General features: G+C 39.0%; 2 protein-coding genes across 8 annotated transcripts in view; one reads left to right on the forward strand and one right to left on the reverse strand.

Annotated features, from left to right (window-relative positions):
• naa40 (N-alpha-acetyltransferase 40, NatD catalytic subunit) overlaps positions 1-17,397 on the forward strand; it is a 181,026-nt gene that overhangs the window by 128,511 nt on the left and 35,118 nt on the right. The gene's annotated exons all lie outside the window — the stretch shown is intronic.
• vti1a (vesicle transport through interaction with t-SNAREs 1A) overlaps positions 1-17,397 on the reverse strand; it is a gene marked incomplete at its 5' end in the record, with an annotated part of 111,063 nt that overhangs the window by 67,742 nt on the left and 25,924 nt on the right. For all 5 annotated transcript variants that reach the window (XR_006827533.1, XM_046065132.1, XM_046065131.1 and 2 more), the window contains 1 exon segment: positions 14,523-14,607. Coding sequence is in view for 4 of the 5 variants with exons in the window: in XM_046065132.1 (XP_045921088.1) it covers positions 14,523-14,607 (85 nt within the window).

A 17,397-nucleotide genomic window follows, 5' to 3' on the forward strand; every position in this document is an offset into this window, starting at 1 on the left:
CGTAACAAAAACCCCCCCCCCCCCCAAAAAAAAAAAAACATTACACACAAAATATCACTCCGATGGAAAAATAAAGCCAGTTGCCTTCAAAGTTCAAGACTGAATTTCACCATCAAGAAATAAAGTACTGGCTATTTTTCTTTTTGGATCAAAGGTCAGGTGACAAGTTTGCACTTAAAGCATTCATACAGGTCATTCCATCTGAGCCAATGTGGACTCTCTGAATGGTTCTCTGTAGCTAAAGTCTTATCTCCAAGATTCTGTGAAATCAAATACATTGATATCATGTGACAAAATTCTCTGATACAATGCCAAACTGACCAGAGGAATATGAATCTTGTTGATTTTGAGTCGATTTTACCTTCAAAAATAAAGCAGCCAACTTGGTGTCTTGTTAGTGTTTGTGCTTTTGACTTCTGAGATGCACACGCCTACCCAGCTTCACACCCTGTCACTTCAAGACTAAATGAAAAAGATTCTAACAGACAAGCAAACACACATTTCCTCCCTGAATAATGCTTCTTTTCCAGGAACGGAGTTGGGAGATTCGTAGGGGGAAAAAAACATCCACAACAAAGGGAAACAAACTCAGCAGTGACTGAAAAAGAAAGGAGAGAATCAAGTAAACGGAAGAGTGGTTTTCACTGCAAACCTTAGCATCATTTACTGTGATAAGCACAGCTAATACATGAGAGAGAATGGTTCTCTTTGTAGGCCATTAACTACATATCCTGTTTGTGAAATGTATATTCATAAACAGAATGAGGATTGAGCAAAGGGGCCATTTCCAAACATACACATGATCTGTGGAAATAGCCAACATAGTCAACATCAAAGGGCCCAGAGTGGGAGAGGTAAAAGTAGGCCACACCATGGCCTGGGAGAGAAGTGGCGAGGATACAGAGGGTACTGAAAGAAAGAGAGAGAAGAGGCTGCACGGATGGAGAGAGCGATAAGAGAGAGACAGAGAGGTTGGTTGGTCCCAGGCTGGGAGGAGCTCAGGTGTGAGTTGTGAGGAGGCACCTTCTGTTCGTGGCTCTGAGGCCCCACTGCCCAGACAGACATGGGCCCCACTTGTTTGGCCCAAATAAATCCAGGTGGCTCAAGACGCACACCCTTGTCACTCAATACAACTTCAGGCCCCCCCCCGAACACACACACAGAGGCACACATGTGATAACATGTACACTAGAAGACACTCGTGCACTTGAAGTTCATAGATATTTGATAATTTTTAAAAGGCTACAGGAGTATGGTGCACAGGGAAACAAAATTAAAGGTCATCAGAGAATTTAAGATGAATCCACTAAGTGTTTATTTATTAAAACAATATTTATTGATTCTACTGATTCATTTATTTCAGTTCAAATCCCTGAAAATAGAAAAATGTTCTACCTACATTATTTGACTGTTGTTTATATTATAAACCAGTTTAATGCACTTCTTTTGTTTTTGTATACTGCACTGATGTGCTCATTTTACCGCAATAAAGGCTTTCCTCACATCACAACAGATGTATCCAAGCTTAAGCTGTTGCAAAGGCAGTACAAACATGAAAGACAAGAACAACAAACAATACATACACTGTACTTGAATCTCATCAACAAAAAAAAACCACGAAAGGTCCAACAAAGACATTATGTAGAAATATAAGATTTGCTTGTACAATGACCACCTTCCTAACAGTTTTGTATGAGAGGGTTCTTTGATTACTGTTCTGCTGTTGACATTTATGATCACTGTACAAGAAGAAGGCTTGAGCAGCTGGATTGTGTTACTGCTCTGCTCCTGTTTAGAGAGAGTACACACGTCCATCCTCATGACTATGAGTTTTCTGAAGTGCTATACCATGGTTGGCGTACAGAGGCACAACATTTTTATGACGGACATTCAAGCACAAACAATAGAGTTCAGATTATGTGAAATATGATAAAAGATTATACGTTTTTTTTCTAAAATGTTTAAAATGTGACAGAAATGACCTGCATCCCTCTGAAGTTCGTCATGACAGATCTACCAAAAATTTCAACTTCTCCGCAAGAAAGATGCTCAAACCACTCAAATCAATTACATCAAAAGATGGAGCTCACACATCGAGACTTGTTAAGTTAACTGTAGTCATACTGCAAAGGTAGGGTGCCGGAGCCATTGCTGTCACTTGACGACGCTTGCGTCTAAATTGGGAGTGAAGGCCTCCCCAGGAGAGATGGGTGAACCTGTCACAGAAGACTGAGGGAGCAGAAAATGCTCAAAAAATACCACAGCCACACACACACACACACACACACACACTAAACCAACACAATATCTCCATATGCTTAAGATCTTAATCATCATCACCATCATCTGTTCTGTCCTTTTAGAGGGTTTGTGTGTGTGTGTGTGTGTGTGTGTGTGTGTGGTTTACATGAAAGGAGGACATCTGGAATACAATTATTCCAAGACACCCTCTCTCTCTCTCTCTCTCTCACACACACACACACACACACACACGCACACACACACACACACACACACACATTTTCCCTTTGCTCTAAATTTGCATGAATTCCATACATCTGGCCTTTAAGAGGCAATAACAATTTATTCATTGAACTGGTTGTTACAGCCCAAATGCAACCGGCCACTAGTCTAAACAGCTCATTAAAATAGCACAATACCTCACTTCAAGCACACAAGAAAACTGGCATGCAACTCTATCACTTCAATATCATATGGTTCTGAATGGCCATTCTGGATAATATAATGAATTCCGAGCAGCTTTGTGGAGAAATAAAATGTTCTGTATATTTCTTTTTGATTCTCTGGCACTGTTTCCTGGCACTGCTTTCTTTGTCCTCTCCCTCTGTCCATATTGTCTGAAATTTTGGCTTTGCATTTTTCCAGGTAAGCCTCATTTTGAATGAAGTCAATTTGGCAAATACAATTTTATCAATGCAATGTCTGCACAAGATTTTGCAAATTTGTTTCTTAAAACACAACTACTTTTTCTTATGATATGGAAATACACACTGGTATTAGATAGCAAATGGTGGAATATGTTATATCTTTATCTGATGTTACTTAAAATAAATGTTCATTTAAATATCTCACTGTGTTGCAAGAAAATATTACATTTAAAACAATACTAGATATAAAAATGAAAGCTTCTACTTTATGAAATTGTAGCTTTAATTTCCTCTTGCATTTATTTTCCATTCCTAGATTATGCAGTTGAAAGAAAATGACAAGAATTATTGCAGGGGAAATGTCAAACAAATTACTGAAAAATGTTTGCCAAAAATACTGCGAAATTCTCAGAAAAAACATAAACATCCCCACATCAGGTGGCCTTCACAAAACCTTAAAAAAGTCTACATCAATGCGTCAACTCTGTTCTGTGTGTAGTCATAACTACGCCCATATTCACATCAAACCTGAGATGGGCCAGACCAAGGAAAGTGTCCCTTAGGCCATCTTAGCCAGTCCTTCACAACTGAGCTTTAAAAGATGGGCGACAGTACAGTACGCTGCAGTTGGCCTTGATTGATGATTGAGTAACCCAAGATCATAGATGTGCTCAGAGAGGACTTGCTGGTGTAGAGCTGTGCATACATCAGCCCTTCAGGACTATCACTACAGTACATACATCATGCGGTGAGACTGACTGATGTGAGAATGGGAACTACTACTACTTTAGGGAAGCTTTCTACATGGCAGTCAACAGTCAAAGTTGACTAAAAATGATTACAGCACAGGAAAGGGATGACTTTGTTGTTATAAATCACATTTTATCTGAGCCTGAAACAAGTGAGGTGCAAAGCACGTGAGACATGCACATATAACTAGGAGAAGCACACATCCAGACACACACACACACACACGCAAAAGCACACATATTAACTTGTGCTGATATCCTTGACAGGCAAAACTACAAAAGCATAACCCAGTGGTAAATAAATAAGTTCATGCTGTCTGCGTGTATTTTCTTTTTAGGAACTCTTGGGCTCACATAGACCCGTCCAAAGGATTATGTACGTGCATTCGTGCATGCACAGAGGCCCCCTTTCAGCACCTTCTTACTGAGTGAGAACAAGCGGCGCCTCCCTCCTAAAGCAGCTCAAGGGCGCGGCCTATCTACCGAACGATAGAATACATGAGTGGAATTGTGCTTCGTTTCAACCAGTCGGCCAGCCTCCATTCACTCAGTGCCTTGGTTCATTTATATGAGATTCAAACTGTTTGTACTGTCAAGGTTATGTTATTTAACAGGGGAAGAGAAAAAGGATAGAGACAAGTTCCAGGCAATTTAAAATTCTGATGAGTGCTCTACTGTGGTATGTATAAGAAGTGAGTAGATCTAAAATGAGACCAATTAACTTCAATCCAACAGAGGACAATTGTTTGAGACTTATACATTCAAAATGTTATGATAAACACAGCAGTTATTTTTGCCCTGATCTGACAACAGAGAATCCAAATTTAAATACTGGTCATTTTGGCCAAAATGTGACAATCCTGTATGTGCACACAAGTCACCCATAAATTAACAAAGGCAATGTCAGCATGTTGTTTGTGGCTTAGCTTTGCTCAGAACTGTGAAGGAGAGTCTCCTGTCCCAAAGCAACACGCACACATGTGCGTACACAAACGCGCTTGAGCAGGATGCAGAGTAGTCCTAAGGTTACCCCCCAGGACAAAAGCTTTACCATCCCACTGACTGGCAGATGGGGCAACCAGCTGACATCTCGGCCCGGCTCCGTTTCATGTTCCCTGGGTGTCTTAAACGGGCGGGCACCCTGTCTGATGGGCACAGGACAGCCAAGGAGGAAGCTCCTCCGACAGGGGAGGGGGGTTGTGCTCCTTGGGGCTACCACTGAGGAAAAGAGGAGCGAGGACAGACGGAGATGGCTAATGTGCTTCACTGTGTTTGTACAGTATAATTGTGTGTCTTGCAGGGTGGGAGACACAGGGAACTTCTATAGAAGATGCAGATTAATAAATAGCTAATGACTGCATTTAGCCCTATATGGTTTTCTAGCATGGGATCAAATATTTTCCTCACGGCTAGAGCCAACACTTACTGTTGCTGGGATCATGATCAGTTGTACTTTTTTAGATTTAGACTAGGTAGTTTATATCTGAAGAATATAAGCCTTGGTGCCACACTGCAGTTTGCAGACGTGAGGCTACAGGGTCTCTATCTGTGCGACTGAAAAACATCTGTGTGAGTATAACAAAACTGACACACAGTGCATTCACTAAATGACTCTGACAACAAAGTGGAAGCTACACCATCTTAAGCTAAAAAGGAGTTATTGTTGTTGTTAGGTTGTTCCCTCAAAGACCTTCGAATGCAGTCCCCAGCTGGGAAAGTTACTTTGAAAATAATCTGCTAATATCTTCTTTATAATACCTTGTTTAAAAGTAACAATAATATAATAATCAGTAAAATGCCCTTGATTACTCAAACCCAGTAATCTTATGACTTAAAACATATTGGCATTTTTATTAAACCACATTAACAGATGTAATGTGACTACTGTTGTGTGATTGTTCTTGCTATCATCTATTGCTATAATCAACCATACATCCACAGGTGTAAAACTTGTATCTACAATTTAACAAACAAAATGCGTTATGTCCAAGTATTTTAAATAGTATTAGTATTAAATGGTTTTCCAGAAAACTTTCATAAACACATTTAACAAGAAATTAGTTTATTGCAATATATAATTCATAAATCTCCAGTGTGCATTTCAAATACTGGCTTGAGAATGACATGACTATGAGAAACACAAGTTGAATGTGCATACCTTTAACTAAAATAAAATGGTTATGATAAGGTTGTGATTGATTACTTTTTGAGGAGGCAAAATAAACACAAAAAATTCATATGGATATGGTGGCACTGCAGACATTTAAAAGTTATATTTACTGTTATGGTGACAACCATTAAGAGAAAACTGCAAAGCAAGAATGCCTAAAATTTTGGACTTGGACTGAGGGCAAAAGGTACAGGGCAAGAGAAGACCTAATTTCTTCTATGTTTTGGTGAACACCGCATTTAGGTTCAGAAAACAAATATTACTTATTATTTCTTACTTATTTCCATGTATTTCCAAGTATTTTATTTTACTGTTAGAGCAATGAATAGGCCTAAAAATACATTTTGGATAACTTATCTATAGTAAGTGAATGATAGCAGACTACTTACATTAAAATGACATCAGCAGTCAGCTGGGTAGCAAGCTACTATTAGTAACTTTGCCTTAGACTGTCTGCTAACTACTGCTAATTCTGACACACTTTGTCAACTGCACTGTGAATGTGATTAAGGTTTTCCTTCTCTTCTGAGTTCATTCTTGTGCCATTAGGGTCAGTGTGAGGTAAGTATCCTAATCTGAAAAAGTTTACACTCACAGATGAATTAAATATTAGAGTTGTCATTGTAATACTCTATTATTTGTGATAAATGTGTTTTCACCTGAACGCAAACAAATGAAAATTAAGTCATTAATCACGTTCAATAAATACTGTTACAAAATACAGTTACTGTTAAAGTATCACTACTGATGCCATGATGCATCACAGGTATGTGGCTGAAATCCACAGATTTTATTTTTAACAACTACCAATGCCATTTTACATGGCTATGAGCAAAAGCAAAAGGAAAATGTTGAAAAGCAGTATTAGCACAACTGTGCCCTAAACAATTTTCTTTCTTAAAACTGTTGAATCTGCATTTTTTTAAAAAGCCCATTTATGTCTGCCAGCTTGACAGGAGAAGACTCACTGTGAAGACACACTGCTAATGGTAGTTGTCATTATTAAGTGCTTTGTAGTAGCTTGCCTCTTTATAAACAAGATGGTCACCACTTTACTACACTGTAAATGAGAACACATGTAAGGGTGGTTACTGGTCAACTGAAAACCTGGGGACTGTTTTTGTAAACAAGTGAAAATGTTTTAAAAAAAATAAATGTGGTTGTTACAGTCATCTCCTTCCTAACATATCGATCTCGTGTTTCTATACAGCCTATCCACATTCACTCTGATAAATCTTTTTAACTCCTTTAAGGGGTTTTCACTGACATTAATCCTCTTGTCATCTATGAGTCATTCTCATCACTCTCATCAATATTTCTGATATACATCCTAGGGTGACAAGGTGGCACAATTCTCTCTCACTGCCACTCCTTTACTTTATTTCACTATTTTAATTATTATTTTTTATTTTTTTGGTTCTCCCTTTAATATTTCAGCGCCTCAGATGTAGCGGCTCTTTAAAAGCGCCCATGGGGGCTCCAAGTCCTCGCTTTTGTCTCCCATTTCCTTCTGAAACAGTTTTTCTTTAACCCTATGCGGCTCTTCACAGTTGTTGTCTTAGCTCTCTCCACTCTGTCGTGCTTTCTGCTGCTTTCTTTTTCTCCACTCCCCACCCCCCACACACCACCACAACCCACCCCACCCACCCTCAGCCTTCTCTGTGTCAGCCAGAGGTCAATGCTACACTTTTTTCTTCTGCATGCAAGATGGCAGGGGGTATCTTTTTAGTTATTGTAACCTAAAAATAGAAAGAATAAAAAACCTGATTTAAGGTTGAGACGAAGGTGTCTTTTAAGATATAGTGGCATACCACTATCTAGCAATTGGAGGGTGTTTCGTATCTTGAGATAAGGATTAGATGATATCAATAAATGATTTGGATGAGGTTTGATTGAGAATATAGACCAATTTACAAACTCTGCCAAAATGACTTCATTTTCAAGGTTATTACTAAGTGACACTGTGCATTAATCAAAGCTGAAATCAGAAATGGTCTTTTTTTTACAGAATGTATTGTTACAAGATTGATCTGTAGTGTAGTGGAGTGTGGTGAAACACAAAAAATTACATATTTACCATAGTTGGGGACATTCTTCATGGTCTGCTATTGAGAAATGTTGACCAAGCTGTAGGATTGCATGTGTTCAGTGAACAATACTAATGCCGTTGTCTCATCTTACAAAGTTAGGATTTTATTTAACAATGTAAGCATAATTTCAAAATGGAAAACCAACATTTCTCTTAGCAATGTTGCCTCGTGTTTGACTAAGCATGAAAGCTCCAATGAGCGCTCTAGTCAGATCATTACTTCCAAGAGTCTCATTATATTGAGAGGCTTGTTCAAGCTAATAACCGACTAAAGGTCTAATTATTAGATTTTTTTCATAATTGTATTAATGCTAGCTAACACCTTGTGCAGACCTAACAGAGAGACACAATGAGGCTAGTAGTTGCTGTAGTAGTTGATGGACTCAACTGAAACAGCATTATTCAGTCAGGACATTTTTAATCGGCATCTATCTTTGGTGTAAGGTTCATTTAATTTTACACATCTTTGTTGTGCCATTTAAGTTAAGCTAATATTTGGATGTTTGCGACAACACCTGTCGATACACAGGGAAAAACAGACTTGTCCATGAACACACAGGGAAACAGCCGCACACTCACACACAAACACATACTCGAGTCTGTTGGTTCAGCTCTTCTATTGAGGGTATGTATGCTAGCTGGCCATTGTGCACGTAAGGCCTTTTGTCTGTGCAGCCTGAAACTGGTGATTGCACCTTAGCTACCGCAGTTCAAGCGTAAACAGTGTTTTCATACCCTACGATATACACTGTTGCCAGTGGACCCCCAAATCCCTGGAACAGCTGAGTCCTAGGGTGTCAAAGATAATGGCGATTTATTGCAGTGCGAGGCTTTCTCATTGCCCCTCCCGCCCCCCTTTCCAATCGTCCCTCCACCCCTCCCCCTCCCTCAAACAGATTAAAATTAAGCCTTAAACATGTGAGGATGGAATTAACACATTTAGCGAGTCTCCTCTTCCCACATCCCATTTTCGCTCCAGAGCGGCTGATCCCTGCTGCCGAACGCGGGTGCAATTTTAATGACTCGCAACGTTTTTGAAGTCCACATGAAAAAAGCGTAGCTCGCCGTTTGTGGCGGCGCTAGATATGGCTGGGCCACGGCCGGCCATGATTGGGGGGGACACACGCCGCCGACTCGGACTCCAGGCTCTTCGATAGGATCGGTGTCATTTTCCTCTCCACGATAAGACGCCTTGCTGACAAGGTCCGATTAGGAAAGAAAAAATCATTATTGCTACGCCTTTCATCCACCGGGGGTTTACCGATAAACAGCTCACCCACGGCTAGATTTTCTGAGAGCGAGATGTTATGCGCTGAAGAATATATATTTAGGAAATATGGTTTCAAGAAAAATTTTGGGAGCAGTTTTAATAATTATTTTCTTTTTAAATAGCTATAGAATAACATCGTTTTCCTTTAAATGTATTTTTTTTTTTTAAAAGGCCTCCTTTCTCCTCAGCTGTAATGTCAAGCTGTGTAAGTCCCAACTGTCGGCTCCAGTAATCAAACAATTATTAAATAACTTCAAATTCCTTTTTAACACAATACAACATGCTGATTGTATCAACCTACAAAAAATTATGTTATACGTAAAGGAAATTCACTTAAGCAAAAAATGAAAATGAAAAGGAGATCCTTTCACTATTCAAAAGTACATTGTAGAACAGAGAGAATAAACTAAAATTAGAAGTGAGAAAAGATTCAGCTTCATGTTAATAAGAAAAATATTAACTTGCATACAAACTGTATATATATATATATCACACATCATTCCTGTAGTGACAGAAAAAAAATCAAACACCAAGTATCAAATTGTGGTGTATTAGCAGGTCACACAAAATTTCAACTTAATAATATAAACTATTTAAAATTGATCTGGTAAAAAGTATGAGAATTAACAAAAATAATTAAACACTGGTTTGCTTGTGGGTATTATTTATATTGAATCCTTTAGGGGAATGGAAATGTCCATTCCAATAAAAACATTTATTTTTTGTAGGATTTTAATTTGTAGAAATATTTTTTAATAACATGATAAAAAAGTTCATATTGCTCTGAATTAACCAAATATTGTAAATATTAAAGAATGATTTAACATTTGACAAGAGCTCATTATAGCCTCTGCTTAAAATATCACTTGGGCTTCATAAATGTAACTGATTATGTAATTTTCTAAGTGTTTGCTTATGGATTTGAGGAGCGAGCGCCACTTTGGTGGCCCAGCACCAAAAGAAGCATCGAGTCTGATCTTTAGAGGGAACAGGGAGAAATAAAGCAAGTGGGAGAGAAACAGAGAAAGAGACGAAGATGGAAGGGGAGAGATAGAGAGTCGGGACAAACGTGTGCTGTGTTACTGGGCCACTCCAGCGCCCATGGACTCTCAGCTAGACTCAAAGCCACACTCTGCTTCAAAAGGGAGCCATGAAGATTTTTTTTTTATGTTTACAAAAATATATTTATTTATTTCTCGTCACTCTGTCATGTATCTATTTATTTCTCGCTGTCCCAGCACCCCTTGCTCTGCCACTGGAATCATGTTCGATGACGCCGGCACTCTCGCCCTCCCCTCTTTCCCCCCCTCTCTTTTAATACCACTGCAGTCGAAAATCAAACTGCTCTAAAACAAATTGATGTACTCTTTAATATAGTCGTCACATCATCACAGGGTCCCCACGCGTCTGCCTTGGTGACAACTGCAGGGCTGCTTAGCTTAGCCCAGCGATGGCTGCCACTTTGTTGGTCGCTTCAATGATTTATCACAAAAAAGAGAGGGAGATTTGAGAGTGGGAAGAGAGAGAAAACGGGAGAGGCAGAAAGAAAAGTCCCCTGGATCATGATTGAGTCACTAGCACCTTTGATTGACAAGGTCTAATCAGCTTATCTCCATCCTAATAAAGTTGATAGCCTGCGGTGCTGCTCTCTACCTGGCATGGTGTGAACTTTGGGCTAGAGGCTGGGGCCCCTGGGGGCCAGCCCCAGCCCTCTCTGCTTATCTAAACGCGTCTGAAATCAATCCCTAATGAGCTGTTTTCATTTTGTAGGATTGATTACAGGCCCCTAAACCACCAAGAACACTCGCCTAAGAAGTCTTCTCTCTTCTCTTGCTGGCCACCTTTAAAATGCAGAGTAGCAAGGCTTTTGTCTGTCTCTGTCTTTGTTTCAGGAGCTCATTTTTCTGGCATTGCAAAGTTATTTGTGTCAATTGTACAAGTATAAAGGGGGATGAATTTTCAAAGTAAATTCACTCCACATTTGCCGGTTGGTTCACTGAGTCTTACAATTTGAAAATATTGCTTCAGAGATGAATTCATCCATTCATTATTGTAAAAATACATTTTAAAATTAAATCTAAAAATTCAGAATTGCATTATACCTGCATGAGTCATGTATCTGCAAGCAAACTACAAAAGCTTCAAGCACACATAAAACTACTGCTGCTACAATGAGACCACAGTTCCAAGTTAATAGTTTACTTTTACGTTTACAATTACTGTTAAATTCAGTACCATCCTCACATTTACAGTGCCATCAGCAAATGCAACAGACACAACAAAGCAAATTTAATTTGAAGCAATTAATTTATTAGAGTGATGCTGGTAAACCAAACAGTGGAGTTTTATTACCATAACTGGTAAATTCAGCAAGGGTTTGATGGAACATTTTTAAGCTGTGTCTTGTATGAACTGTCAGTCAGTATGTAAAACTCAACTCTCTCTCCCTCAATGAATAATAATCAAAAAGGTGGAATAGCTAATCATTGCAACTTAGATGTCCTATCTGACATGCTATTTATTTCCAAACAAGCAATCATAAATCATTCAAAATCGTTTCAACTGTGGAGGGAAGGACTATCTGGCATGTCTTTGATTTAAACATCAGTCAAGACTCCACATTTGGGCATTTCAAATGCCCCTGACTCAAATGTCTTTAAATTGGCTAACCGCATGCCCTCCCTCTTTATTTAGGGCCCTCTTTAACTGGGTTAGCCCCCATGTCTGCTTGTTGCTATGCTTGGGCTTTTAAGTCAGTGCTCTTCACTAATGAAGTTCTATACTTTATTTATGAGACAAACAGAGGACCCTGGTTCTTGAGGGTGCGTGTGGTAAATAGCTCTGCATGTCCAAAGACTCTCCCCTATATCTCTCTGAGGGCTCTCACTGCTTTTGGCAAGTCTTTGTTTTCACTAAATACACTGGAGACACTGAGAATGGTAGGGGAAAAAGCTCAAATCTGATAAAATGTACTGTGTGAAGATTCATCTTTTCTTAGAACTAAGAGTTCTCTCTTTTCCCTTAAATGTGACCCAGAAGCATCCTGGCTTTTTTGTTCCTGGTCATTAAGAGATATATATTGTCGACGCTAAAGAGAAAAGGGGACAAAGCTGAGTTTCTACGCCATTTCTTTGTTCAGGATCTATCTCTTTGAAATAAAATCTTTTTGTTCCACTTTCCCCATTGGTCAATTACAGTTCTTAAGGGCTACTGTGTCATTATGGATGAAGAATGCAACTTTGAATTACTGCAAAATAACGACGCTAAACTGCTCTTCGTAAAAAGCACCACTTAGATGTCTGAGGAGAGTTGAGGTTTTTGGCAAAAAGAGTATTTACAGTATGACTAGAGTGTCTGATTGGAGAAACACTTAACGCTCTAATTACTCTTGTTTAACGTCTATGGGTGCCACACCTCTGTGTTTTAAAACTCAAAGCTTATTCCTCAACAACTGCCAATGCAATTTTTATAACGTGCATGAATAAAACGCAGCGCACTTCTTGGATTTTTTTTTATTATTTTGCATTTGTTGGTTTGAAAGAGAAGGAACTACAATACATGGAGCTTTTGTTGGACTATAAAAATAAACAGTTTAGTGTTTGCAAAAAGACAAATCCCAGTCCTCAGTGTACTGTGTCTCAACACTCTAAGAACTATTGCAGGACTGTGATCTAAAAAGTGCAGGATTTCATGAAGATGTCTGGGAAGTGTTGTGACGAGCCGTTGTGGGACCACAAGAGAAGATATATAGAGTTTGAGATGGGTGAACAACACTAAATTAAAGACCAAACTGAATTTGGGATCAGATGGAAAACCCTGTTGTCAAACCTTATAAAACAGTGGATAAATATGGCAACCTAATGTTTGTGCCCAGTGTGTTTGTTGAATTTGAGAGCTTGGCATATATAGTAATTAGTCTGGTGGAGGATTGCATATTCCCTGTGTATCTATGTTCTTTGTGCAAATGTATTCCCTGCTTGACCTGGAGACATTGCCATTTCAGGTTGTGCATCTGAGCGGAGGGTTGGTATCGACAGCACAGTAAAGGAAGGGGTCATGGATTAAAGACGCAGGGCGAAGCTTCCCCACCAAAACACAAACACAGCCCCAGCTGGTGTGGACCAAGCCAAGTGTGTGGGACCAAGCCAGGATAAACGAGCATTGTTCTTAGCTAGCCGCACACACTGCGGATGAGACGGCAACCAGTGACACAGGGTCAAGGGGCATGTGGCCGACTACAGCGGGCGAAACCGCCGAGCCCAGTAGGTACTGAACACTGTTAAGCCACGGCCCACTTCTTTAACACCAACCCAGCTGTGAGGGGAAACATAAAAAAACGATCCACTCTAGTGAATGATACGACTGGGTAAAATTAAAAACCTGGCGGCTGTCGCAGAATTTCACACAGTCGAGAAACCCGGGTAACGGCAGGATCATGTGAGGCATTTGAATCAACATTTTTAAGCAGAGAATGTAGATTGTATTTATGAATTTGTGAATGCAAGTTACAGAGAACATCAAAAGCTGGTGGTCTGTGTGCGAACCTTCCTTGACTTGAATTATTAAATCTGTCGATGTCGCACACGCCAGGCACCCCACGATTATAGTGTAAATTGACAAACTTTTTCAAAACTACAACGGAAGCCACAGAAAGCTGGTTGATACTTCAAGAATGAGCTTTGATACATCTCTGAGGAATACACTCTGCCTCAATAATGTGGTGACTGTCAGGAAGGAAGACAGGAAGGAAAAAAAATATGCTAACTGGTTAAATCTATTTAAGATCCCAATGAGCTTTTTTTCCTATTTTAAGATAAAAACCATCCTTGATAATGAGGGGAAAAAAAGGAGTTTGTGCGTTTTTTTGGATGGTTTATTTAGAAAGTGATATTATGTTTTTTTTCTTCCTTCTGCACTCCTGAATTAAGAACTTCAGGAGGAATGCTGACGTTGTTTATTTTCATAGACCCCCTGTCTGTTTGTGTAAAAAAAACCAAAAAAAACCCCACAACATACCACCACCCACCCAACACACACGCATACACAACACATACACACACAGCACTATCGATGCACGAATTTTCTTCAGGAGCAGAGCAAGGAGAAGCGGCGCCCGATCTGTCGCCTGTACACCTCTCTCTCTCCCTCCCTGGCTTGCCTTTGATGTGCTTCCGAGAATGTCATCAGGCGTCAAGGAAAGAGTTTTTTTTTCTTCGAGCCCCCCAAACACACACACAAACACACATATCCACCCACCTCGCATATGAGCAAGACAATTTGCTGTCGCTCACTCATCCTCACCACTATCTTGAACCCCCACACCTTCCCAACCCCAATCCAAAAACAGAATACGTACCAGTTTCTACTGCTATCTGGTAGCCGGCCTCCAGTCTCCGTGATGACCTTTCAAGCTTCTCTGTGTTGTCCAACAGATGTGCTCTCTGCAACAAATGGAGGGAAAAAAAATAAAATAAAGCCAGAAAAAACAAACACAAAAAAATTGATTGAGAGGGCTGGGACCCATTTCAAAGAAACACATCAACACTGTCACCTAAACAGACAGACCACATCCACAGCAACAACATAATACAGCCAGGTTGGCAATAACCTTCATGGATGACAATGTGTTATATGCTGATGGAATATCAAGCATATTCATGTTGAGGCTGACAATGTAAGAGGTGCTGCTGCCTCATCTCGGACATAAAAACAAGTACTTTGAGGTTTGTTGCCTCCTCTTATTGTTTCACAGCACAGGCTTCTGCTGCACATAGAGAAAAGTTAAGGCAGGGAGGTGGAGCAAATTAAAATAAAAATACTGTTTTATTTGAAGCTTTCCAGTTTAAAGAAAATACAGTTCCACTGATGGATTCCAACTGGAGGAGAAATTTCAACCATTTCAAATCAACTTTTACCCCATTTATTGTAGATAGTAAAGCAACATACAAAGTACAATAATAATAATAATAATAATATCTAAGCCTTAAAAAATCCATTAATGTCATAAATGTATGTAAGAGGAACATTATTATAGAGGTGTGAAATGTAATAATTATCCTAAAGAAAACTATCAGAGTTCTTCTGCTTCTTGTTTATACACATTAGTGGACCAAAACAGTATTCATGATGTATGAGTTACTGCAGCCCCTCTTGGCTTACACACTGCTATCAACAATTGACAGGGCTGCCCATTGAAAGTATGGATTTCAAAGAGCATTTCAGAGAAAAGATGTGTTTCATAAATAATTAAATAAGCAATTTTATAGTTTTTTCCCAAACTGGGTGTTTATGAGTATCAAGGTGTTAGCTAGGGATCTAATCATACGCGCACATATCAATTGATAGCAGTTCCTTAGACACCAAAAAAAAAAAAAAAAAACTGTGGTGTTGGTTTCTTCTCTATAGATAAACAATTCATGTCTGACAAGCAAGGCTATAAAATATCTCCTCTGTTAACTGATGTCCTTGATTTCCATCTTTAGGACTCAAACGTAAGAATCTACTATTGTGGCCTTATTTCATTGTGTTTGTGTATCCAATTACTGCACCATGTATTAACATATATAAATTATACTTAAATACATATACAATATGCATATAGTTCTTTAGTTTTTATTAGCATTATAAACACTTATTATCCAAATAAAAAATAATACGAGGAACCAATGCAACATTAACACAAATATCTTATATTGACGGCAATGCATGTTGATCAATACCTGATCTTTGGTTTTGTTTAAAGTAATACACGCTTTATTATCCTGAATTAAATGGTGTGGTTACACACATAATGTTACCTGTAAGAGTTGAAATTAGAGATTAGAGTGATTTTAGTGAGTATTGTACACATGTTGTGAGTGATTAGATGAGGTTACCTGACAATATCTTAAATGTTTTCCTATTTGCTTTAAACATACTTCTTTCCACTGCCATGATCCGGGGACCTTGAATTTCATATCGACTAATAGCTACAGGTCAATTTTTCAATGAGTACTAAAAACTATTTTTTAAGAAAGCAGAAACTCTCTTGCTGGGAATACCCCCTTTCATGTTTTCAACATTACATTTTTGAAATCATTGTACAAAAGAGACTCACTAACTATGACTCATCTCACAGGCTTTGGTTGTGGTTGCAATAAACTGCTATAAAATTAGATAATGGCATTTTTTAACCACAGTTTTCCCATGGAGGTTCCCCTCAAATTCACAAAACATGCGTTTGTGTTTAGTTTCTTCAAGAGGATAGAACAGTTCTCCATGACCTGTCACAGGGAAAACATGACTGTTTTAGGGTGTTTCTCCACTTGTCTGCATTAAGTTTGCTTCTGTGTTTCTGACCTTATTGTTTTTAACACGATTCCCAAGATCTCATAAACTGCGTCTCTCATTAAAAGATTGTGGCATACTGTATCACAAGGGGGTTAATCATGGAAGCTACTGTTTGATCATTCTTTGTTTCAAATAATGCCTGGATATTGACCATTATTGTTTTATTAGGCAGACACGCATTGTAATTTCAATAAAGTTTATTGTTAATGATTTTGTTCAACTTCACTTTAAACATAACTTCAAACAACATTTACAGAGCCATATTGCCCACTGTAGTGATACACTTTATGTGCAAGTCCAAACTAAGACCCAGCTTTCATTAAACCCAAACTGCATTCAGTAGGTAGGATCATAAACAGCATAAACATGGAAGACTTAAATGTTGACTCAAATGTTGTTGGTTTTCATGGCCTTTCTAATATGCTATGTTAAGAAACTGATCAGATGTAACATTTTTGACACTCAAAAACAACCTGACAAATGACAACCGCCTCTCTGACAAGGGTTTATGCCCATCACATGAGCGAAGGGGACAGGGGGAGAAGTGAAATCTCTAGTTTTGGTTGGGCTGTCAAAATGTGTACCAGCTAATCACTCAGAGGAAATGAAAAACGTGGAGAAAAAAAAGTCAATGACACACTTTTCAAAGTTTGACAATAAGAGGGATGGGAAAAGAGCAAGGAGGAGAAAACTCCCTCTGAACTCTTTTCTTTCCCTCGCTTCCTTTTTCTTCGCGCCGCTGACAGATGTCATTTAAAATTGCAGAGATACTTTTTAATAGTTAAAGGGAGGGCAGGGGGAGGATGGAGGGATAGGAGAACGGGTGGATGAATGGGTGGTAAAATGGTAGGAGGAAAGCGATGAGGAGATGGTGAGTGGAACAGGATGCATGGTGTGGTGTG

The sequence above is a fragment of the Micropterus dolomieu genome, linkage group LG12 (assembly GCF_021292245.1).
Source record: "Micropterus dolomieu isolate WLL.071019.BEF.003 ecotype Adirondacks linkage group LG12, ASM2129224v1, whole genome shotgun sequence".
NCBI classification, from domain to species: Eukaryota; Metazoa; Chordata; class Actinopteri; order Centrarchiformes; family Centrarchidae; genus Micropterus; species Micropterus dolomieu.